The sequence below is a fragment of the Ahaetulla prasina genome, chromosome 1 (genome assembly GCF_028640845.1).
Source record: "Ahaetulla prasina isolate Xishuangbanna chromosome 1, ASM2864084v1, whole genome shotgun sequence".
NCBI classification, from domain to species: domain Eukaryota; kingdom Metazoa; phylum Chordata; class Lepidosauria; order Squamata; family Colubridae; genus Ahaetulla; species Ahaetulla prasina.
Genome location: NC_080539.1, coordinates 366,544,636 through 366,569,864, shown reverse-complemented (window position 1 = coordinate 366,569,864; position 25,229 = coordinate 366,544,636). Strand labels below are relative to the sequence as shown.

The following is a 25,229-nucleotide window of genomic DNA, read 5'->3' as shown; positions in this document are numbered from 1 at the left end:
TCGGTAATTAAATCTCCTAAATCCAGATCATTTAACCACTGTCCAAAGATAAAAATCAGATCCAGTGTGCCTCCCCCCATGTGAGTAGGGCCATCAACTATTTGTGTCAGGTCCAGGGCCGTCATGGATGCCATGAACTCCCGAGCCGCTGTTGATTACAAGCCGGTTGATGGTAAGTTAAAGTCCTCCATGACTATAAGTCTGGGGGTCTCAACCACCACCCCGGCAAGCACCTCCAGCAGCTCGGGCAGGGCTGTAGTCACGTAGCAAGGAGCCAGGTACGTGATCAACAAGCCCACCTGCACCCTATGACCCCATTTCACAAAGAGGGATTCACAACCGGCTATCTGAGGTACAGTGGTCTCCCTCGGTTCTAGACTCTCTTTTATAACAACCGCCACCCCCCCACCCCTACCTTGGGCCCTCGGTTGATGGAATGCTCGGAAACCCGGTGGGCACATTTCAACAAGGGGAGTTCCCCCTTCTGTGCCCAACCAGGTCTCCGTAATGCCCATAAGGTCCGCGGATCCCTCCTGCATAAGATCGCAAAGCAGGGGGGCTTTATTGACCACGGACCGTGCATTGCACAGCATCAACCGGAGACCCAAGCTCTGAGGATCCTGGCTGCCCGGGGAACGGGAAAAGTCTGAGGGGCCGGGGCGTTTGATCGCTTTTAAACAGCGAGCACATGCCCCCAAAGATTGATATGGCCCCTCACTTCCGCCATATCTGCCTCTCCCACTAACCAAACAGATGGAACCACCCTCATCATCAGGAACATCACCCTCCCCCAGAACCTTCGGATCTATTAAAATCCCGCCACGAGCACGCGCAGTGACTGGCCCCTCCCTCGGCGGGCTACCCCCTTACCCTCCCTCCCCTTAAAAATTCCCTATCTAAAAATCCTCACAGGTTCTTTCTACGCGCATGCCACCTCTGTGGGTCCCAAGACCCGTCATTGAGGCCGGCCCTCGATAATGTAGGGGGCCATTCCTGCGAGGCGGGGGCACCTCGCAGGCGCAAGAGTTCAATTGAGGAATACCGCATAATAAAAATCTTCCTTCCTTCCTTCTCTAATTGCCATTTTTCCTTCCTTTTAGATATTTTCTGTTGAGTGAGATTGAAAAGGAGGAAAAGGAGAAACTCTGGTATTATACTCAACTGCAAAGTCTCTCCAAGCGGCTGGATGAACTGCCCCATGTGGAGACGGTGAGTTTCCAGGCTAGTTGGTGGCAGGTCAGACTCAAGGTTAAGGCAAGGTTTCTCATGTTTCTAGTCTCTGGTGTGGAGGCCCAGATCTGAGTTCAAAGCTGGCTAAGGAACTCTGGGAGTTGAAGTCCACAAGTCTTAAAGTTGCCAAGGTTGGAGACCCCTGTTCTACTCATCAAAACCTAAAACCAAAATTTTGTCTTTTTTCCAGTTTTGAGCAAAAGGTCCAGAAACAGTTTCCAAGTTGAAACCAAACTAGATAAATGCTTTTCTTTCACTGTCACAATCCCTGCCAACTCCAATCACTTTTACTAGAGTTGTCTGTTCCAACTTCCTGGCCTGGGTAGTCATTTTTCCTAAGTATATCTCAGCTACGTCTTCAACATCCCCTTATCTCAAATTCGGGCCCTTAAATTTTGGGAAGGAGGAAAGACCAGGAAGGGAGTGATAAGCAGAGGGGGGCGTCTCGTCTCTTACTTACTTCTTTTCTGCCTCCCCCCAGTTTTCAATGCAGATGGACCTGATCCGTCAGCAACTGGAATTCGAAGCCCAGCACATCCGGACACTCATGGAAGAGCGCTTTGGGACGACCGATGAAATGGTACAAAGAGCCCAGGTAAGAAGGAGGAGGAAGAAGAGGAGGAGTGGGAGGAGGAGGAGGAATAATACATAATAATAGAGCTGGATGGGACCTTAAAGACCTTAAGTCCAGCCCCCTTCTCAAGGAGGAGACCCTACAGGTAGTCCTTGACGTACAATTATTTGTTTAGTGACCATTTGAAGTTACAACGGCACTGTGCGCTCCCGTGCACTCTCACAGAGCACCCATGCGCTCTCACAGAGAGGGACTCCTCAGAGTGCCATCCGCCAAACAATGTCGGCTGGCAGCCCCCAGGGGAAGGGCCTTCTCTGTGGGGGCTCCCACCCTCTGGAATGAACTTCCCCCAGGACTCCGTCAACTACCTGACCTTCGGACCTTTTGCCGCGAGTTGAAGACCTACCTATTTATTCGCACAGGACTGGCATAGAAATTTTTAGCAGTTTTTAATACTTTGATGTAAATTATTTGGGGTTTTTATGGTTTTATATAGTTTTAATCTGGCCGGATATTTAATAAGATTTTTAATAATTGTTTTATTATGTATATTGTACTGTTTTATTTTGGCTGTGAACCACCCTGAGTCCTTCGGGAGAAGGGCGGTATAAAAATCTAAAAAATAAATAAATAAACAAATAAACTGAAAAAAACCCCTGACTTATAACCAGGGGTGGGCTTCAAAAATTTTAGCAAGGGGTTCTCTGCCAGGTTGCTGGGTGGGCGTGGCCATGGTGGGTGTGGCCTAGTCAGCCTCCTGCACCACAGCGGGGGGGGGCGTTTTTGCCCTCCTCGGGCTCTGGAGGCTTTCCTTGAACTTCCGGGAGGGCAAAAACAGCCTCCCCAGGCTCCAGAGGCCCCTTCCTGAACTTCCGGTAGGCCCATTTTTTGCCCTTCCCTAGCCTCTGTGCATGCCCTACACTTACCTGTGTCTAAAACGGGCCGCTGGGGACTCCTGGGAGGAGCAGGGTGGGGTGGGCAGGGCCAGACAGGAGTAGGATTTGGGGGTTCTCCGAACTGCGCAGAATCTTCGGATCTTTGAGTACCACTCAAAGAGGAATGACTTCTAATGCCACGTTTTATTTTAAAATTTGCAGATCCGGGCATCTCGTCTGGAAGAGATCGACAAGGAGCTGATGGAAGCTCAGGATAAAGTGCAACCTTCGGAACAACCGGTAAGAAGCCAGCAAGATGCTTAGTCTCCAACGCAGGCAGCTTTCAGATGGGTGGACTCCAACACCCAGAATTCCCCAGCCAGCTGGCTGGGGAATTCTGGGAGTTGGAGTCCACCCATCTGAAAGCTGAGAAATACTATTCTAGAGACAGTGATGTCTGCATGGAAGGGTCAAAAAAAGTCAAGATGGCAGCTGCCCTTGCGTGATGGAAGCCTTTGTCCTTTTTGTATGGGTGAAAAAGGATCAGAAAGTTGACTGTGTGGCTGCCATCTTGGTTTGGGTTTTTTTAACACATATTCCCCCCCCCTCCCCAAAGTGGAGGAAGGATTAAACGTTTGCCCAATTTCTCCTGCACCTCTGCTGAGGGCTATTCTTTAGAGAAGGCAATTCCAGGAAAGAAAGAATTATGTAATTATTGCATCGTTATGCTGGTCTGCCTCAACTGCTTGAAATAAAATGGGCAGGAGGAGGAAAATGTAATTGCTTATTTTTAGAACACTTGCTAGCATTCTTTTTCTTCCTTTAAAGTACTTACTGAATCCCAGGTGGGCGACTTTGGGTCAATCACTCTGTCACACAGGGAGGTTGTTGTGGGGAAAGAATGCGGTAGGACTATATTTGGTGTTTGCTGCCTTGAGTTTTATTTCTCTTTCTCTATGTATCTAACTATCAATCTATCTATTCTCTCTCTCTCTCTCTCTCTCTCTCATCTATCTACTCTCATCTGTCCTCTATCTATCTATATCTGTCATCTATCCGTCATCTATCTATCTATCTATCTATCTATCTATCTATCTATCTATCTATCTATCTATCTATCTATCTATCTATCTATCTAGTCTATCATCTAGCTGTCATCTCTCTCTCTCGCTATCTAATCTATCATCTATTCATCATCCATCTCTCTCTGTCTCCCCCCTCCCCGTCTCTCTCTTTCTCCTTCCTCCTCTTTCTCTCCCTCCCTCCTTCCCTCTCCCTCTCTCTCTTTCATCTATCTACTATCATCTCTCTATCTATATCTGTCATCTATCCATCACCCATATCTCTCTCTCTCTCTCTCTCTCTCTCGGTATCTAATCTGTCATCTATCCATCATCCATCTCTATATCTATCTCTATATCTATCTATCTATCTATCTATCTATCTATCTATCTATCTATCTATCTATCTATCCATCCGTCCATCTATCCATCTATCTAATCTATCATCTAGCTGTCATCTCTATCTCTCTCTTGGTATCTAATCTGTCATCTATCCATCATCCATCTCTATATCTATCTATCTATCTATCTATCTATCTATCTATCTATCTATCTATCTATCTATCTATCTATCTATCCATCCGTCCATCCGTCCATCTATCCATCTATCTAGTCTATCATCTAGCTGTCATCTCTATCTCTCTCTCACTATCTAATCTGTCATCTATTCATCATCCATCTCTCTCTGTCTCCCTCTCTCTCTCTCTCTCTTTCTCAAATAGATGAGAGATCTCTCATTTTATCTCCAGATAAAATTATTACGATTTTACTTTCATAAGACGCATTTTGGCCTGGCACGTCCTACAAACTCGGATGCTGCGATGGTTAAACCATGCTTTATGACTTAGGATGTTTACAGCAAGTTGTTTGGATTTATTGAAAAAAAAACCACGATCTGGCAAGGTCAAAGCTGAGTACACTGTATTCACTGTATGAATCAGATCATGTGATGGAAAACCATTTGGGCTCAGTGTATTGGAAGTGTGCAAAAAAACTAACTTGCTTCTGCTAGCTGCATATCACATTCTTCACCACCAATGGAAGAGAAACAATTCTATACAGATTCAGTTAGTTTTAAAAATATGCAGTCCAAATCCTATGTGGTGCTATGTAAGATATAAAGCAGTGGTGAAACCCATTTTTTTTACTACCGGTTCTGTGGGCGTGGCTTGGTGGGCATGGTGTGACTTGGTGGGCGTGGCTTGGTGGGGGTGGAAAGGGAAGGATACTTTTAAAATCTCCATTCCCTCTCTACTCCAGGGAAAAGATATTGTAAAATCTCCATTCCCACCCCACTTTAGGGGAAAGATATTGCAAAATCTCCATTCCCTCCCCACTCCAGGGGAAAGATATTGCAAAATCTCCATTCCCTCCCCACTCTAGGTGAAAGATATTGCAAAATCTCCATTTCCACCCCACAACAACAGCGAAAGAAAATAACTCCAGGTGAAAGATATTGCAAAATCTCCATTTCCACCCCACAACAACAGTGAAAGAAAATGACTTATGACTGTTTTTCACACTTACGAAAAGTGTGGGCAAAACTGCCAACTTAGGTCTTGTGGTCAAAACTGCCAACTGTCTCATATTTATGACCGTTGCATTATCCTGGGGTCATGTGATCACCATTTGTGACCTTCCCAGCTGGCTTCCGACAAGCAAAATCGATGGGGGAAGCCAGATTTGCTTAATGACCGCATGATTCACTTAACAACTGCAGTAATTTGCTTAACTGTGGCAAAAAAGCAACTCACTTAACAATTTAACAATTGCCTCGCTTGGCAATGGGAATTTTGGGTTTCGTTGAGGTCGTAAGTCGAGGACTACTGTACTTTACAAAGGGTGTCTACGATATGTTGGATCAGGTGGAGAGGGTGGAGAAGAAATCTGAAACAAAATGATGAATTAAGGAGGGAGCCCAGGCTGGAAGGGCTGGGGTGTCGCCTTGCATGAGAATGGGGTCAAATAATGAGAGGGCGATTCCAGATTTGTTCCCTCCCTCCTTTCTTTGGCCCGGAGGCAATGGAGAGTGTGGGCTTTGTGTGCATTTCCTATACAGTGACAAAGAGGCAGTTGCCATGGAGATGAAAAATAGGCCAGCCGAAGGATGGAGAGCAGTTGGTGGCCATGCCAGGGTTGGGCAGCTGGGATCTGAGGCGGCTGGGGTGGGAGAGACAAACGGCTAGAGAATGATCTGGCTCACGTCCAAAATTGGCCTGCGTCTGCTGTGAGATTTGTATGGAGAAGGGAAATAATTGAATTGGAATGGGTTCGTGGAACCCCCTGCAAATAATAATAAAAAATACAAAGGCCTGCAAATAGAAGCACGACAATTCTGGCAGAGGAAAGCAAAGTTAGTACCGTTAGTAACAGGCCCCTTGGAGTGCAATCCCATAACATCTGGAGCACCACTCGAACACCGTCGGCATTGACAAATTCCCCGTCAGTCAATTGCAAAAGTTAGCTTTGCTTGGAACAGATGACATTCTGCGATAATACCTTTAACACCATAAAATATCAACATCTGCCTATTTGTGATCCTTCGGAAGGACTCAGTGGAGAACAGTCAGTGCAGAACAGTTTACCAGAAGCATGGCCTAGGCCAGGGGTCTGCAAACTTGGCTCTTTTAACACTTGTGGACTTCAACTCCCAGAGTTCCTCAGCCAGCTTTGCAGACCCCTGACCTAGGGAATAAAGTCCAAACATTCTGGCTGACCTAAGCATCTAAATCTTAGGTGCTCCTTAATAGTTCTTAGCTGGGTCTTGAACGATTTAAGTTTCTATCAGTTTTAGATGGTTTTATTTATTTATTTATTAATCAAATTTCTAGACCGCCCTTCTCCCGAAGGACTCAGGGCGGTGTACAGCCATATTAAAATACATAGATAGACAATGAATTTAAAATAAATTTTAAAATGAAATATTTAGCCGGCCAATTGAACTAAAAATAATAAAACCAATTAAAATCAGTATAAAATTTAAAATTTAAAATTTAAAAGCTAAAAAATCTAATCCAGTCCTGCACCTGAATAAGTGTGTTTTAAGTTCACGCGGAAGGTTCTAAGGTCCGAGAGTTGGCGAAGTCCTGGGGAGCTCGTTCCAGAGGGCGGAGCCCCGCAGAGAAGGCCCTTCCCTGGGTGTCGCCAGACGACACTGCCTAGCTGACGGCACCCTGAGGAGTCCCTCTCTGTGGGAGCGCACGGGTCGGTGAGAGGTATTCGGTAGCAGAAGGCGGTCCCGTAAATAGCCCGGCCCTATGCCATGGAGCGCTTTAAAGGTGATCACCAACACCTTGAAGCGCACCCGGAAGGCCACAGGTAGCCAGTGCAGTCTGCGCAGGATAGGTGTCACCCGGGAGCCACGAGGGGCTCCTTCTATCACCCGCGCAGCCGCGTTCTGGACTAACTGCAGTCTCCAGATGCCCTTCAAGGGGAGCCCCATGTAGAGAGCATTGCAATAATCTAGGCGAGATGTCACGAGGGCGTGAGTGACCGTGCATAGGGCATCCCGGTCTAGAAAGGGGCGCAACTGGCGCACCAGGCGAACCTGGTAGAAAGCTCTCCTGGAGACGGCCGTCAAGTGATCTTCAAAAGACAGCCGTTCGTCCAGGAGGACGCCCAGGTTGCGCACCCGTTCCATCGGGGCCAATGACTCGCCCCCGACAGTCAGCCGAGGACTCAGCTGACTGTACCGAGATGCCGGCATCCACAGCCACTCTGTCTTGGAGGGATTGAGCCTGAGCCTGTTTCTCCCCATCCAGACCCGTACGGCTTCCAGACACCGGGACAGCACTTCGATAGCTTCATTGGGGTGGCCCGGTGTGGAAACGTACAGCTGGGTGTCATCAGCGTACAGCTGGTACCTCACACCGAAGCCACTGATGATCTCACCCAGCGGCTTCATATAGATGTTGAACAAGAGGGGTGAGAGAATCGACCCCTGCGGCACCCCACAAGTGAGGTGCCTCGGAGCCGACCTCTGCCCCCCCGTCAACACCGTCTGCGATAGATTACGCACACATCATTTATTCAATGTACGTCACCCAACTTTCAGTGACTCAGGGTGGCTCAGAACAATTCACAAAAATTTACAATAATGTTAATAAAAATTAAAGATAAAGGATGGCCAGCACGATGAAGTGAGGGATCTCCGTCTCCCTCATCTATGGCCTGAGTGAAGGGCCAGGTCTTCATGGCTCTTCTGAACTTCATGGCTCTTCTGAACAACAGCAGAGTGGAGATCATTCCAGAGGGCCAATCACAAGAGCCAGCATAGTCATATTACATTCAGTATCAAGAATGCAGCTGTAGAGATGATCGACAGTATTAAGTATCTGGGGGATGCAGATAACTGACAATCTGGTCTCTTCACACTCGTCCCTAGTGAAGCATCTACATTTCCTGCATTGGATGCGGAGAGCACTTCTTTCTCCTTCTGTCCTGGCCACTTATTACAGAGGCACAATGGAGAGTGTTTTAACAAACTACATCCCTGTTTGGTTTGGTAGCAGCAGCACCTCAGATAGAAAGTCCATGCAGAGAGTGGTAAGGACAGCGGAGAAGATCATACCAAGCTTGCTTCCCATTATTCAGGATACCGCTTGTAAAGGCTATGTGCTTAGAGCTAGAAGCATTGTTAGAGAGACCCCACACACCCATTTCAAAGTCTGTTCTGTTGCTCCCCTCTGAGAGGAGGTTTCGAAGTATCTATAGCAGGACTACCAGAGTCTGTAACAGCTTTGTTCCCTAGGCCAGCCGTCTGGTAAACTCACAAGATTTGTTTTTCTCCTCATGTACATGTACAAATACAAACTAGACTATGTTGTTTCTCCATGTCATATAATATATGTGCGTATGTAGTAAGTATATTGTACTTATTTATTCTGTCATGGTTATGTGGTGACCCTTTGAGAGCTGTAGGCAACGAAATTTCATTTTAATAGATAGATAGATAGATAGATAGATAGATAGATAGATAGATAGATAGATAGATAGATAGATAGATAGACAGACAGACAGACAGACAGACAGACAGACAGACAGACAGACAGACAGACGATAGTTCTTTATTGGCCAAGTGTGATTGGACACACAAGGAATTTGTCTTTGGTGCATATGCTCTCAGTGTACATAAAAAGAGAAGATACATTCTTCAAGAATTATAAGGTGCAACACTTAATGATAGTCATAGAGGTACAAATAAGCAATTGAATCATACGAGGAAACAATCAATATAAATCGTAAGGATACAGCAACAAGATAGAATAGAATAGAATAGAATAGAATAGAATAGAATAGAATAGAATAGAATAGAATAGAATAGAATAGAATAGAATAGAATTTATTGGCCAAGTGTGATTGGACACACAAGGAATTTGTCTTGGTGCATATGCTCTCAGTGTACATAAAAGAAAAGATACCTTCATCAAGGTACAACATTTACAACACAAATGATGGTCACAATCATAACACAAATGAAGTTACAATCATACAATCATAAGTGGGAGGAGATGGATGATAGGAACAATGAGAAGATTAATAGTAATAGTAATGCAGACTTAGTGAATAGTTTGACAGTATTGAGGGAATTATTTGTTTAGCAGAGAGATGGTATTCAGAAAAAAACTTCTTGTGTCTAGTTGTTGTGGTATGCAGAGCTCTATAACGTCGTTTTGAGGGTAGGAGTTGAAACAGTTTATGTCCAGGATGCGAGGGGTCTGTAAATATTTTCACAGCCCTCTTTTTGACTCGTGCAGTATACAGGTCCTCAACGGAAGGCAGGTTGGTAGCCATCATTTTTTCTGCACTTCTAATGATCCTCTGAAGTCTGTGTCCGTCTTGTTGGGTTGCAGAACCAAACCAGGCAGTTATAGAGGTGCAGATGACAGGCTCAATAATTCAAAGTGACAATATAGTGATTCTATGTCTGAGAGGAGGATCCCAATAGATAACATTGTTTAATCAAAGGAACTCAAGGGCACCAACCCTGTAGGATGGAATTGGATGGGAAAATGTTACAGGTAGTCCTTGACTTTTGACTGGTTCCTTAGTGACTATCCAAAGTTCAGATGAATCTCACTAGGGGCATTTACAACCCAGTTCCAAACGTCCAACAGCCGAGTAACCACCCTGTGGTCATGTGACTGCATCTCAGGTTGCTTAGCAACCATCCCACATATGCAGCCGATTGCAGTGCCCCCATTACAACATTTTTGCCCCAAACCAGCATTTCCTTTTTTTTCCGGCAAACACTGACCCATAGCAAACAATGGGTTCAGTTAATGACAACGGTTTTCACTTAATGACTGTGGATTCACTTAATGACAGTCATAATTTGCTTAACGCAAAAAATAAAAAGATCGTAAAATCATGTCGGTCATGTGGATGAGCCAATTTACGATCATCATGACTTATGACCATAATGAGCAGGTTCTATTACAGTTGTAGGTCGAGGACTAGCTGGAGGGGGAGACAGCTGCATAAACAGAGGGATAGAATCAAGATCACATGAAGTGTTAGTGCCACTTTATAATGCCTTGGTAAGGCCACACTTGGAATATTGCATCCAGTTTTGGTCACCGCGATGTAAAAAAGATGCTGAGACTCTAGAAAGAGTGCAGAGAAGAGCAACAAAGAGGATTAGGGGACTGGAGGCTAAAACATATGAAGAACGGTTGCAGGAACTGGGTATGTCTAGTTTAATAAAAAGAAGGACTAGGGGAGACATGATAGCTGTGTTCCAATATCTCAGGGGCTGCCACAAAGAAGAGGGAGTCAAGCTATTCTCCAAAGCACCTGAGGGCAGGACAAGAAGCAATGGGTGGAAACTGATCAAAGAAAGAAGCAACTTAGAACTAAGGAGAAATTTCCTGACAGTTAGAACAATTAATCAGTGGAACGACTTGCCTGCAGAAGTTGTGAATGCTTCAACACTGGAAATTTTTAAGAAAATGTTGGATAACCATCTGTCTGAGATGGTGTAGGGTTTTCCTGCCTGGACAGGGGGTTGGACTAGAAGGCCTCCAAGGTCCCTTCCAACTCTGTTGTTATATTATATTATATTATAAAGTAACTAGGCCCTTTCCCATTGCTAAGGAAGACAGTTGTTATAAGGGAGATTTGCCCCCGTTTTACCATCTTTCTTGCCACAGTTGTTAAGTGAATCACTGCAGCTGTTAACAGTTGTAAATGCGAAAAATTTTACAAATTTTTTTCAGTCCCGTTGTAACTTCAAACGATCTCCAAACGAGTGGTCGTAAGTTGAGGATTACCTGTACTCTCTTCGCAGGCCCAGCTCTGGATTTGAGGAGTGGTCCTTTGACAAAATGCCTCTGTTCCAGGGGTGAAATCCAGCAGGTTCTGACAGGTTCTGGAGAACCGGTAGCGGAAATTTTGAGCAGTTTGGAGAACCGGCAAATATCACCTCTGGTTGGCCCTAGGAGTGGGGTGGGAATGCGGATTTTGCAGTATCCTTCCTCCAGGAGCGGGGTGGGAATGGGGATTTTGCAATATCCTTCCCCTGCCATGCCCAGCATGCCATGCCCACCAATCAAAAAATTTGGATTTTACCACTGCTCTGCTCCCCCCTCCCCTGCAGGAATATAAACAAGACCCTCTTGTTGTAGGAGGCTACTGATATGACAACTCCGTTCATATTTCTTAATCCGTCCTGTCCTTCAGAGTCTTATTTCAAAAATAGGACAGATGCAGCAGGGCAGAATCAGCCACTGAAGGCTGTGTGACGCACGACTTGACCCGCTTTCAGAAGTCTGGAGAAAGAGAGAGAGAGAGAGAGAGGAGTCTCCTGAGGCCATCTAGTCCAACACCTGCTAAGTTCAGGAATCCATATGCAAGCATCAAGCTTGATTAAGCCACCCATCTCACAAACTCCCTCATTAATTAGCTCCCTGACTGAATGGCTCTTATTAAGATGGAGGTGTTTCTTTTCTCATTAGCATTTAAGAATAGCTGTGCATCTAGTTTTGGGCTCCCGGCCATTGTCATAAGTATTTTGGGCATCTGCTGTGGTGTGTGGGCTGAAGTGTCATGACAGGAGCGGCCTCCACCATCTGTTTAAAAACCCCACTGCTTTTTTAAAAACATGTTGCATGTACAATGGGCATAAAATAAAAACAGGGCTTCAGTGGAGTGTGCCATCTTAACTTTTTTGACACACACACACCCTGCAAGCATTCCCTCCATTGATTCATCCAAATCATTAATTAATTATATTAAGAGAGTCAGTTTAGTGTAGTAGTGAAGACATCACGTTAGAAACTGGGTGACTGTGACTTCTAGCCTCGCTTGAGGCACAAAAGCCAGCTGGGTAACTTTGGGTCAATCACCAGGAGACTGTGAGTTCTAGTCCCGTCTGAGGCACAAAAACTGGTTGGATGACTTTGGGCCAATCACCAGGAGGCTGGGAGTTCTAGTGCTGCCTTAAGTATGAAAGCCAACTGGGTGACTTTGGGCCAATCGCCAGGAGACTGTGAGTTCTAGTCCCGCCTGAGGCACAAAAGCAGACTGGGTGACTTTGCGCCAATCACCAGGAAAAAATGAGTTCTAGTCCCGCCTTAGGCATGAAAACTGGCTGGATAGCTTTGGACCAGTCACTCTTTCTCAGCCTAATCCACTGGGTGAGTAGGCCAATCGCCAGGAGCCTGGGAATTCTAGCCTTGCCTTAGGCATGGAAGCCAGCTGAGTGACTTTGGGACAATCACCAGGAGATGGCGAGTTCTAGTCCTGCCTGAGGCACAAAAGCTGGTTAGGCCAATCTCTCTCTCTCAAACCAACTCACCTCACAGGGTTGCTGTTGTGGGAAAAATAGGAAGAGGAAGAAATATTATGTATTATGTATATTACCCTCCCAGGAAATATTCTAAAACTCTCTTGATTTGGCAAATCAAGATTAAGACGTGTCTGCACATCCACCAAAATAGGCTCCACAGATCCTGGCCGGCAGACTCTAGCGGGGTGCAAGGATGCGACTTTTATTAATCGTTTCTCTATGTTTCCCAACTCTTATCTTCCAGCCCTCTGGAAAACTGCGAAGCACCGAAGTGGATGGAAGGCTCGACATCGCAAACAATTCAGAGGAGGCGAAGGATCAGCTGGGCAGCAGTAAGGTACAGTAGTATGTTTCTGCGGTCAAAAAAGTCACGATGGTTTTTAATGGGCCTATGCATAACCATGACCTGCAGACAGCCCTCTGTTGTTTTAAGGCATGCGCGTGATTTGAATAACAGAATAACAAGAGTTGGAAGGGACCTTGGAGGTCTTTTAGTTCAATCCTCTGCTCAGGCAGGAAGCCTTATACAATTTCAGACAAATGTTTGCCCAATTCCTTCTTAAAAGCCTCCAGTTATGGCGCACCCACAGCTTCTGGAGGCAAATCTTTCCATTCGTTAATTGTTCTCGCTGTCAGGAAGTTTTAGTTCCAGGTTGCTTTCTCTCCTTGATTAGTTTCCATCCTTTGTTTCTTGTCTTGCCTTCTGGTTCTTTGGAGGATAGGTTGACTCCCTCTTCCTTGTACCAACCCCTTAAATAGAATAGAATAGAATAGAATTTTTTATTGGCCAAGTGTGATTGGACACACAAGGAATTTGTCTTGGTGCATATGCTCTCAGTGTACATAAAAGAAAAGATACGTTCATCAAGGTAAAACATTGGAACAAGGTACAAATATTGGAACACTGCTATCATATCACCCCTAGTCCTTCTTTCCACTAAAGTAGACATACCTAGACATATTTGCACTGTTGGGAATAGAATAGAATAGAATAGAATAGAATAGAATAGAATAGAATAGAATAGAATAGAATAGAATAGAATAGAATAGAATAGAATAGAATAGAATCTGGAAGGGACCTTGAAGGTCTTCTAGTCCACTCTTTGGTACCATTCCAGACAAGTGGCTGTCCAGTCGCTTCTTAAAAACCTCCAGTGATGGAGCACCTACAACTTCTGAAAGGAAGTTGTTGCACTGGTTAATTGTTCTCACTGATAGGAAGTTTCTCCTTAATTCCAAATGCAGTGCAGCCTCCATGCTAACTATTACTGATTGATTCATTGATTTTGTTTGTTTGTTACACCGATAACACCGATCCTGCGCAGGCTGCACTGGCTACCTCTGGTTTTCCGAGTGCACTTCAAGGTGTTGGTTACCACCTTTAAAGCGCTCCATGGCATAGGACCGGGATATCTTCGGGACCGCCTTCTGTTACCACATGCCTCCCACCGGCCGGTACGCTCCCATAGAGAGGGTCTTCTCAGGGTGCCATCAGCCAAACAGTGTAGGCTGGCGACCCCCAGGGGGAGAGCCTTCTCTGTGGGCGCACCTACCCTCTGGAATGAGCTTCCCCCAGGACTTTGACAACTTCCTGACCTCCGGACCTTTCGCTGCGAGCTGAAGACATATCTATTCTTTCGAGCAGGACTGGCTTAAATAGGGTTTTTAAATATGGATTTTATTGGGGTTTATTTTTTATATTTTGTATGGTATTTTAAATTTAGGCTATTTTGAATAAGTTTTTTAAAATGTGTTTTATTGTAATATATTGTATTATTTTATTTGCCTGTTCACCACCCTGAGTCCTTCGGGAGAAGGGCGGTATAAAAATTAAATAATAATAATAATAATAATTATTATGTTTCTAATTTCTTTAATATAAGAATAGAATAGAATAACAGGGTTGGAAGGGACCTTGGAGGTCTTCTAGTCCGACCCCCTGCTTAGGCAGGAAATTCTACACCACTTCAGACCAATGGTTATCCAACCTCTTCTTAAAAACTTCCAGTGTTGGAGCATTCACAACTTCTGGTGGCAAGTTGTTCCACTCATTAATTTTTCTCACTGTCAGGAAATTTCTCCTTAGTTCTAAGTTGCTTCTCTCCTTGATTAGTTTCCACCCATTGCTTCTTGTCCTGCCTTCAGGTGCTTTAGAGCAGGGGTCTCCAACCTTGGCAACTTTAAGCCTTCAGCTTTGCTGGCTGGGGAATTCTGGGAGTTGAAGTCCTCCAGGCTTAAAGTTGCCAAGGTTGGAGACCCCTGCTTTAGAGAATAGCTTGACTCCCTCTTCTTTGTGGCAGCCCCTGAGATATTGGAAAACTGCTATTATGTTTCCTCTAGTCCTTCTTTTCATTAAACTAATAATGGATTCACTTAACAACCATGCATTCACTCTACAACTGCCACATTCACTTAATGGCCACAGCAAAAAAAAAAGGTTGTAAAATCAGGCATAGCCGCATTGTGATTTGCTTAATGACCACCACAACTTACAACCGTACTTCGGTGCTCAATTACAGTCATACATTGAGGACTATCTGAGATAGTTAAGGCATCAGGCTAGAAACTGGGTGACTCTGAGTTCTAGTTTTGCCTTAGGCACAAAGGCGGCTGGGGTGACCTTCTGCCAGCCGCTTTCTCTCATCCCTTAGAAAGAAGACAATGGCAAATTGCTTCTAAAAATTTGCCAAGAAAAAACTTCAGGGATTTGTCCAGGCAGTCGCTCACCAGGGATCAACAATGACTCGAAGGCACCCTCCACCCAAGCAAGAAAACAAACCTTAAACAGAGTTGTCTGCGAAGAGGGAGTCAAAACAAAAATTAAAATAATGGCCACAATGGCCAGGAACAATGAAAGTTTCGCCCCTTTTTTACACACCAGAACAACTAGACACAAGGACAGTTTTTCTCCGAAGGCCATCACTCTGCTAAACAAATAATTCCATCAACACTGTCAAACTATTTACTGAATCTGCACTACTATTAATCTTCTCATAGTTCCCATCACCAATCTCTTTCCATTTATGACTGTATGACTATAACTTGTTGCTGGTAATCCTTATGATTTATATTGATATATTGACCATCAATTGTGTTGTAAATGTTGTACCTTGATGAAGGTATCTTTTCTTTTATGTACATTGGGAGCATATGCACCAAGACAAATTCCTTGTGTGTCCAATCACACTTGGCCAATAAAAAATTCTATTCTATTCTATTCTATTCTACATGATGCAAATCATAGTTTCAAATCCCAGGTGCTGGGCTTTTATGCGAGTGCCATCTAGTGGCAGCATCAAAATGTGCAGCTCCCAATCTTCTCACGCTTGGTTTGTTAAAACAAAACAAAAACATTTGTACCAGGTAGTCCTCGACTTACGATCACCATTGAGCCCAAATTTTATGTCGCTAAGTAAGACAGCTAAGTGAATTTTGCCCCTTTTTGTGACTTCTCCCCCCCCCCACAGTTGTTAAGTGAATCACTGCCGTTGTTAAGTTGGTAACAGGATTATTAACTGAATCTGGCTTCCCCATTGACTTTGCTTGTCATAAGGTAGCAAGAGGCGAACACACAACCCTGGGATGCTGCAACTGTCATAAATATGAGTAGGCTGCCATGCATCTAAATTTTGATCACTTGACGATGGGGATGTTGCCACATCGAAAGTGTGGAAATCGGTCATAAGTCACTTTTTTCAATGTCGTCGTAACTTCGAACAGTCATTAAATGAACTATTGTAAGTAGAAGACTATTTGTATTGTGGAATGAAATGCATCAATACAGAATGAAATGAAAGACAACAGTTCGTTTAATGGGCTGCTCAAAGTTTAAAAAAAGCTTTAAAGCTTTCAAAGCATTTAAAAAAGTACCTCTGTGGCTCAGACTGCTAATGCAGTCTGTTATTAACAGCAGCTGCCTGCAATTACTGCAGGTTCTAGTCCCACCAGGCCCAAGGTTGACTCAGCCTTTCATCCTTTATAAGGTAGGTAAAATGAGGACCCAGATTGTTGTGGGGGCAATAAGTTGACTTTTATGTACACTGAGAGCCTATGCACCAAGACAAATTCCTTGTGTGTCCAATCACACTTGGCCAATAAAATTCTATTCTATTCTATACAAATAGGATGAAGACTATTGCTAACATAGTGTAAGCCGCCCTGAGTCTTCGGAGAAGGGCGGGATGTAAATGCAAATTTAAAAAAACAACAACTTATGATGGATTTTCACACTGAAGAACATTGCAGCATCTCCCATGGTCACGTGATCAAAATTCAGACACTTGGCAACCGACTCATGTTTATGACGGTGGCAGTGTCCCAGGGTCACGTGATCACCCTTTGCCACCTTTTGACAAGGAAAGTCAACGGGGAAAGCCAGATTCACTTAACGGCGTTACTCACTTAACAACTGCGGCAAGGAAGATCGAAAAATGGGGGCAACGCTCACTTAGCAACCCTCTCGCTTAGCAGTGGAAATGTTTGGCTTGATTGCGGTCGTAAGTCGAGGACTTCCCATACAGAAGCAAAACAAGGGACCGGCAAGCTAAAAGAAATCACTGCAATGCTAAATGTGAAATGCTCCCGGTTCAGACCGGATCACCAGATCCGGTAACGATGGCAGCGGGTGGTTCGGAGAACCAGTAGCAAAAATCCCTGCCCCTCCCCCTGCCCCAGCTGAGCCGTGCGATCATCAGAGGGTGTTTGTTTTTACTTTTCAAAGCATTTTTTCTTCAGCCAAAAAATGCTTTTAAAAGTTAAAAAAAAAAGCCTCTGATGATTGGGCGGCTCAGCTGGGATCGACAGAACCCTTTCAAAGCTTTTTTTCCTCTGGCGACCCCCAGCTGAGTTGCCTGATCATCACAAGCTTTTAAAAGCATTTTTTTACAACCTCTTTGGCCAAAGAGCTTGTAGAAAATGTTTTTAAAAGTCTTTTTTTTTTAAAAAGCTGGCCATGCTCTCCCAGTCAGATTACCGGTAGTAACAAATTTTACATTTCACCCCTGATAAAAAGGCCTTTCTTTCTTCTGGTCCTCAGGTGGAGGTGGTCTTCTGGTTGCTTTCCATGTTGGCTACCCGCGACAAGGAGGACATGTCACGTACCCTGCTGGCCATGTCCAGTTCCCAGGAAAGCTGCCTGGCCATGCGCAAGTCGGGGTGCCTCCCTCTCCTCATCCAGATTCTCCATGACTCAGACCGGGAACCGAGCGCCCCCGACAGCCCCGGAGCCACAGGGAAGGACTGTCGCATGCGGGCCAACGCTGCCCTCCACAACATCATCTTCTCTCAGCCCGACGAAGGACAGGCCAAAAAGGAGATGCGGGTGCTACATGTGCTGGAACAGATCCGCTCCTACTCCGAGACCTGCTGGGACTGGCTCAGGATGCAGAAGGAAGGAGCTAAGATCCCCGAGGGGGGAGCAGGTACGGGGAGGATTGGGGTTACCTATCGGCCCTTCCAGGTAATCTAAAAGCAGGGGGTGTCAAACTCAAGGCACAAGGCTCGGATATGACCCATGAGGTACTTATATCTGGCCCACGGGGCCACCCTGGAAACAGCGAAGGACTGTCCAGTGGTTCCCCTTCCAGCAAAAACAGAACTCAATGAGAACCACTGGGCTACAATGGGGAAATAGTCTGCAATTTTTTTCTGGAAATCCATTCCTACTCTCCCTTCCCCCCATTCCAAGGGTGTTCATCCCAAATTGTATAACTAAAAGTCTAAAAAATTATGGACAACAGGAACCAGAAGTACCAGATAAACCTCCAAGTGCGTCAATGACCCTCTAAAACAGGGGTCTCCAACCTTAGTAACTTTAAGCTTGGCGGACGTCAACTCCCAGAATTCCCCAGCCAGCAAAGCAAAGCTGGCTGGGGAATTCTGGGAGTTGAAGTCCGCCAGGCTTAAAATTGCCAAGGTTGGAGACCCCTGCTCTAAAAGGATGCAAATGACCAGCTGTCTGCAAGGAATATAAATCCTTCCATTCCCCACCATCCTGGCAGAGCTGAAGAAGCTTCTTGAATGAGAAGCGAAACGTCTTCAAAAGAAAAAACAGAAAGTCCAGTTGCCTCCTGAAAAAAGCACCTTTGGGACTATTTTACCTGCTCTCTATTGCTCAGGAAGACTATCCAGACAAGTCCATAACTCACTGGCTATGATTTGTCCACAATCTTCTTAGTGATGGGCTCCCAGTTTTTATAGAGCTCAGAGATCTATTTCCTTTGCAGGCCTCTCAACTAACCTGAAAAATGTAAATGCTTGGCTGTTCAAAATAAGTTCTGCCTGAGTGTTACTTTGATTTTTTTTTTTTTTTTGCTTCAGTGTTTTTTAAGGACCTAACTTTACTGGAAATTGCCCTGAGCTTTATTGGAAGGATGGTAGAGAAAAGGAAATGAACTGAATAAATAACTGCCACTCTCTCCCTTTATTAGCATAACAATGCAATGATTACATTAGACCCGAGAGACAGAAACTGACTTGAGGTTACACAATGGCAGATACTCAAGTTCTGTTGACTTTAAAAAGTATTTCTTCTCCCTGAAATATTTCTGTGCCAGCGTTCAGTTGTTAGCTTCGCTTAGAGGCTTGCTAAAAGATATTTGAACAGCGTTTATTCAAGCCTCACCCAAATGAGAAACCAAACATTTGAGCCTTACCAACATGTTTTTAAAGTCATCTTGTTTTCCCAGATGTCTGTAGTTTGCATTGCAGCTTTCATGAGCTCACTTCAAAATTACTGGTTTCAAAGCAACCGTTAATGTTCTTCTTCATGCAGGAGAGTTTATTAATATTTCAGAAGAGGCTCGCTACTTTTCCTTTTTAGCTATCGTCTCTTCGCTCAGTATTCTCTTTCCATTCTCTAAACATTTTATTCCTTCCCTCTTTGTAAGCCTTTCTAGCCCGCTGATATATTTATTTATTTATTTATTTATTTATTTATTTATTTATTTGTCACAATAGTATATATAAGCATAAGCATGAAAGTAACTATATAATATATAAGCACATATATAAGCATAAGTATGTAATAACTATATTAATTGGATATAATGAAAGGAAACAATAGGACAGGAACGGTAGGCACATTTGTGCTCTTATGCACGCCCTTTACAGACCTCTTAGACCAGCAACTTTTTGAGCTTGTGCCCAGTTCTCCAAATCCTACTTTCACTGGGTTCATTTGGGGTATATAACCACCAAGGGATGCGGATCCACTGCATTGCATCCAAAGTCGATGCGATTAACGTTTGGGGTTTCTGTTCCGTTCACCGCATTCCACTTCCTTCTCTGCAGCTCCTGTTCCGATCGAGCCCCAGATCTGCCAAGCTACATGTGCCATCATGAAGCTGTCGTTCGATGAAGAATATCGCCGTGCCATGAATGAGCTGGGTAGGTTACACTTGGGAGCACTGCAGAGAAATAGCAACAGCACTTAGATTAATATACCGCTTCATAATTCTTTACAATCCTCTCTAAGAGGTTTACAGAGTCAGCCTATTGCCCCCAACAAGCTAGGTCCTCGTTTTACCCACCTCGGAAGGATGGAAGGCTGAGTCAACCTCGAACCAGTCAGGATCGAACTCCTGGCAATAGAATAGAATAGAATAACAGAGTTGGAATGGACCTTGGAGCAGGGGTGAAATCTATTTACCTTCTCTACTGGTTCAGAAGTGCGTGCTTTGACTTTCTGTGCATGCACAAAAATCAAAAACAGTTTACTTACGAGACCGCCTGCTGTTACCTATGCCTCCCACCGACCCGTACGCTCCCACAGAGAGGGTCTTCTCAGGGTGCCGTCCGCCAAACAATGTCGGCTGGCGGCCCCCAGGAGCAGGGCCTTCTCTGTTGGAGCCCCGACGCTCTGGAATGAACTTCCCCCTGGCCTACGCCAAGTGCCTGATCTTCGGACCTTTCGCCGTGAGCTGAAAACACATCTATTTATTCAAGCGGGACTGGCATAATAGTTTTATTAATTTTAAATTGGGTTTTTATTGTCTTAGGGTTTTAAAATTTTAAAATGTTAATTGTTAGGTTCTGGAAGTAACGAGGCTGGAGACCAGGGTAGTGACAACAGCTCTTTAATATAGGGTGAACCCAGCAACTGGCTGGGAGAAAAACCTCTCCTTTTATACAGTTCTACTGGAGGCTTCGTCCAATCAGCAACGTGCTGATTTCCCGCTCAAATATTTAAAGGCACAAACATGAATACATAACACTCCTCCCCTCCCAGAAAACACTTTGCCTCTATTTACATATTTATTTACATGTTATTTTTCGACGTAGTCACGCAAATAACCTGGGCGTCTCCTAGTTCTTTCTGACCTGCGCGGTTCAGTTCTGGGTGGTGTTTTGAGCTGGTCGGAGGGGCTGTTTTCTCCTCCCAGCTCTTTCTCTGAGCCAACGGGCTCCGGATTATTGGCCGACTCTTTTTCTTGGCCATCCGGCCTTGGATTATTTTTGAAACTGTCCCTGCTGTTTCCCTCGGGAACCTGATGGCGTCGCTGGAACTCTGGGACCTCAGCTAAGTCTTGCGCCTCCCCCGGGTCATTGTCAGCTGTGAATTCAAATTGGTATTGGTCATGATCTGTTTCATTTGGCTCTGTTTGATCAGTTATTCATTTCCTTATCTGATCTATGTGGCGCCTCCACACTCGGTTGTCTGGTAGCTCTACCACGTACGATTTTGGGCCGGTTATCTTTATTATTTGTCCTGCGAACCAACTAGGGCCGTCCCCATAGTTTCGGGCCCACACCCGGTCGCCTATGCTCATTTCCCTTGTCTTTTCTAGTTCCCCCTTGTAACCCTCTGGTGTGTAATGGGGATTCAAACGGTCAAGTGGGCATCGGAGTTTCCGTCCCATTAGTAATTCGGCTGGGCTTTTCCCGGTGGCCGTGCTTGGGGTTCTGTGCTGAACGGCTAAGAAAAAGTCTATCTTTGTTTGCCAGTCACCTGGCTTGAGCCTGGACAATGCCTCCTTAGCGCTCCGGACGGAACGCTCTGCAAGGCCATTCGACGCAGGGTGGAAAGGCGCAGAGAGGGCATGTCGGATGCCCTCCTCTGCCAGGTACTCTTCAAACTGGGCTGCCGTGAATTGAGGCCCATTGTCGGACACCAGAGTGTCCGGCAACCCGTGAGTTGCAAATAGGTGGCGCAGGGCTGCGATCACTGCTTCGGCCGTAGTGGATTTCATGAGTATGATCTCCAACCATTTAGAGAATGCATCAACAACCACTAGGAACGTTTGGCCGTGGAAGGGGCCAGCAAAATCAATGTGGATTCTTGACCAGGGCCCTTGGGGCTTTTCCCATTCCCTGACTGGGGCCGTTGGGGGTAGAGGTCTGGACTCTTGGCAAGCCTGGCATTTCCCTACCCTCTCAGCAATCTCTGCGTCCATGAGTGGCCACCACACATAGCTTCTAGCTAACCCCTTCATCCTTACGATCCCTGGGTGACCTTCGTGGAGGAGGTCCAATACCTTTCCTTAATTTATCAGGAATTATTACACGATCACCCCATAACAGGCACCCCTTGAGCCGAGAGCTCATCACGCTTTTTAACAAATTCTTGAACTGCTCGCCGCGCAGCGGCCACCCTCTCTGTACCCAACCGAGTACAGTCCTTAACACAATGTCCGATATGATGCCCGAGCCACTTCCTTAGATGTGACTGGGCCAGAGTCCAAAGAGTCAATAAGTAGAATGGGCGCCCCGGAGTGGGGTCGCCGGTTGCCCCTGGTAGTGGGCATCGGCTTAACGCGCCTGCATGCCCCACTTCTTTCCTGGTCGATGCTGCAGCTTGTACGAATAAGCGGCTAAGAATATAGTCCATCGGGTCAGTCGTGGCGAAAGTGCCACAGGCGTTGGGCGGTCGCCAGCCAGTATCCTAGTAGCGGTCTGTGGTCAGTCACGATTTCAAAATTCGCCCAAAGACATATTCGTGGAATTTTTAACCCCTGACACAATGGCTAGTGCTTCTTTATCTAATTGGCTGTAGTTTCTCTCTGGGAGGACATCGCTCTAGAGTAAAAGCTATAGGGGCTTCTGTGCCGTTTGAAGTCTATGGCTGAGTACAGCCCCACCCCATAAGGGAGGCATCGCAAACCAGCACTAGGGGTAATGAGTTGTGATATTGGATGAGCAGGCTATCACTTGAGAGCAGGTTCTTTACTGCTTCAAAAGCCCTATTTTCCGACTTTCCCCAAGACCAAACAGTATTTTTCCTAAGAGCCTATGCAGCGGTTCCAACGGTTGCTTTGTTCTTTAAAAGACCGCGTAAAATTCACCAATCCCAGGAATGCCTGCAGCTCTGCTTTGTTTTTGGGCGCTGGAGCCTTCCTAATTGCCTTAACCTTGCTCTCAGTAGGGTGAATTCCTTTCTTGTCTATCCGTAGCCCAAGAAATCGACGGATTCGACCCCTATCTGGCATTTGTTTGCCTTGACTTTTAATCCGCTGTCCGGAAAATGCCCAAAACCTTTCTTAACCGCCTCCCCAATTCCTCCATGTTTTCCCTGAAATTAGGACATCATCAAGTAGGAACTACCCTGGGAGCCCCTGCAGTAGTCGTTCCATTAGGTTTTGGAACAGCCCTGGTGCCACACTGACCCCAAATTGCAATCGGTGCACTTGAATGCCCCCTGTGCGTTACAATCGCTTGGGCTTCGCTGTGCGGGCGCTCACGGCAGTTGTTGGTAGGCTTGGGCCAAGTCTAACTTTGCAAAGACTTGCCTTGCCCCAAAGAGTGCAATAAGTGTTGCACCACGGAACCGGTAAGCGCTTTTCTGTAAGGCTTTGTTAAGCCGCCTTGTAGTCAGCGCAAATTCTAATTGACCCGTCCGGTTTTATTGGGGTGACGATTACGCCTCCCACTTTGCGTGATCGACTGGCACCAAAATCCCTGATTTATGAGCTTGTCCAGCTCCTTATCGATTTTTGGTTTTAGGGCAAAAGGACCTCCTCGCCTTAAGCCTAATGGGGGCTACCTGGGGTCTAAATTGAAGGAAATAGGGGTCCCTTGTACTTGCCCAGGCAGTCCTTGAAGACATCTTCGAACTCGTTAAAGAGAATGTCTTTCAGGTTACAGTCACTCCTGTAGATGCCAGTCACCCCATGCCCAGGGCACGAAACCAGTCTAGTCCCAACAGACTGGGCAGGGTCCCTTCGACGATCGTGATGGGCAGGGTCTTCTTGTGTGGACCGTACTCGACTCGGACGGAGGTGGTCCTCGAACAGGGATGCGATTCCCTGGTAGTCGTGGACTCGTAGCCGTTGTGCTTGCAGGTGGCGCCGCGACAGACGGCAGTGACTTCGCCAAAGTGTCCCAGGACATGATGGTGATCGCTGATCCCGTGTCTACTTCAAGCCGCACCGTACTCTCTATTTTGGCTTGGTGAAGATCTTCTTCCACTGGGTCGAGCCTATGACCACAGTTGTTTGGTTGGAATCCGCCTTTTTGTTTGAGCCAATCGCGGGTCGCCTTGCCGATTCCGCGCTCTGATTGGCCGATTTGAATTTCGGCGGGAAGGTTGGGCCGCTCGACAAACTTGAGCTAGGTGCCCTTTCTTCCCACACCGCAGGTCGCCCTTAAACTTGCAGCGTTGCGCTGGTGTTGACCGCAGCTCCGCATTCATCTCTGTCCCCTTTGTCGCTTTCTCGGTTCGGCAGACCCTTCCTCATCTTCACCGCCGGATTCGGTCTGAACCTCCTCCTGGTGCACCGGGTTGCCTTCGCTCGCCTTTGGTGGGACAGGCTTCTGCAGTGTCTCCGCCGCTTGGGTGGACATTTCATGTGCTCTGGCTTCGTCCAGGCGTTGGCCAGGTTGCTCTTTGCTAGCAGCCGTCGCGTAAGCGGATGTCTTTGACCCCTCGGATGAGTTGCTCGAGGAGCACCTCGTCTAGGTCGCGGTATCCGCAGTCCTTGGGCGCTTTCTTAGGCGGCCATGTAGTCACCGATGGATTCGCCTCCATCTGCCTTCGCTCTCCAATTCAAACCGCCGCACGTATTTGGACGGCGTTGGTGCGAAATGGTTTTTAGTAAAGTCTGTAGAGTTGGCCACGACACCGACTGCAACGGCGTTGGCTCTGCCAGGGCTTCGCGATATCAATGACCTCCGGACCACAGTGGCTTAAGAAATAAGCCCTTTTCGGTTATCTGGAACTCCTTGCAGTTCGTTGGCTTCTAAGCTTTGAAACGGGTCATATACGTTCCCCATTTCTCCTTAGCCGGGTCAAACGGTGCGGGCGGAGTGTAACTGGCCATCTCCGCTTTTCTGCCCTGAGTTTGCTGGGTTCGGGTCTATCATGCTTCAGCTCGGTTCTGGTTCTCCTTAGCCTCGAGATCCCATCCTCGTCGCCAATGTTAGGTTCTGGAAGTAACGAGGCTGGAGACCAGGGTAGTGACAACAGCTCTTTAATATAGGGTGAACCCAGCAACTGGCTGGGAGAAAAACCTCTCCTTTTATACAGTTCTACTGGAGGCTTCGTCCAATCAGCAACGTGCTGATTTCCCGCTCAAATATTTAAAGGCACAAACATGAATACATAACATTAATATTGGCCTTTTTGTAATTTGCTTAGTTTTAAATCTTGGTTTTAAATTCTATGTATATCAACTTTTTATCTTTGGCTGTACACCGCCCTGAGTCCTTCGGGAGAAGGGCGGTATAAAAATTTAATAAATAAATAAATAAATAAATAAATAAAAAAT

General features: G+C 45.9%; 2 protein-coding genes across 2 annotated transcripts in view; both read left to right on the top strand.

Annotated features, from left to right (window-relative positions):
• The window catches only part of TJP3 (tight junction protein 3), a 137,173-nt gene that overhangs the window by 14,949 nt on the left and 96,995 nt on the right, over positions 1-25,229 (top strand). The window lies entirely within an intron of this gene.
• Positions 1-25,229, top strand: part of APC2 (APC regulator of WNT signaling pathway 2) — a 102,718-nt gene that overhangs the window by 57,961 nt on the left and 19,528 nt on the right. Inside the window, exons 5-10 of the mRNA XM_058163491.1 lie at positions 1,101-1,209; positions 1,712-1,825; positions 2,902-2,979; positions 12,773-12,865; positions 17,564-17,948; positions 19,819-19,914. Of these exons, the coding sequence (XP_058019474.1) occupies positions 1,101-1,209; positions 1,712-1,825; positions 2,902-2,979; positions 12,773-12,865; positions 17,564-17,948; positions 19,819-19,914 (875 nt within the window). The remainder of the gene's footprint in view (positions 1-1,100; positions 1,210-1,711; positions 1,826-2,901; positions 2,980-12,772; positions 12,866-17,563; positions 17,949-19,818; positions 19,915-25,229) is intronic.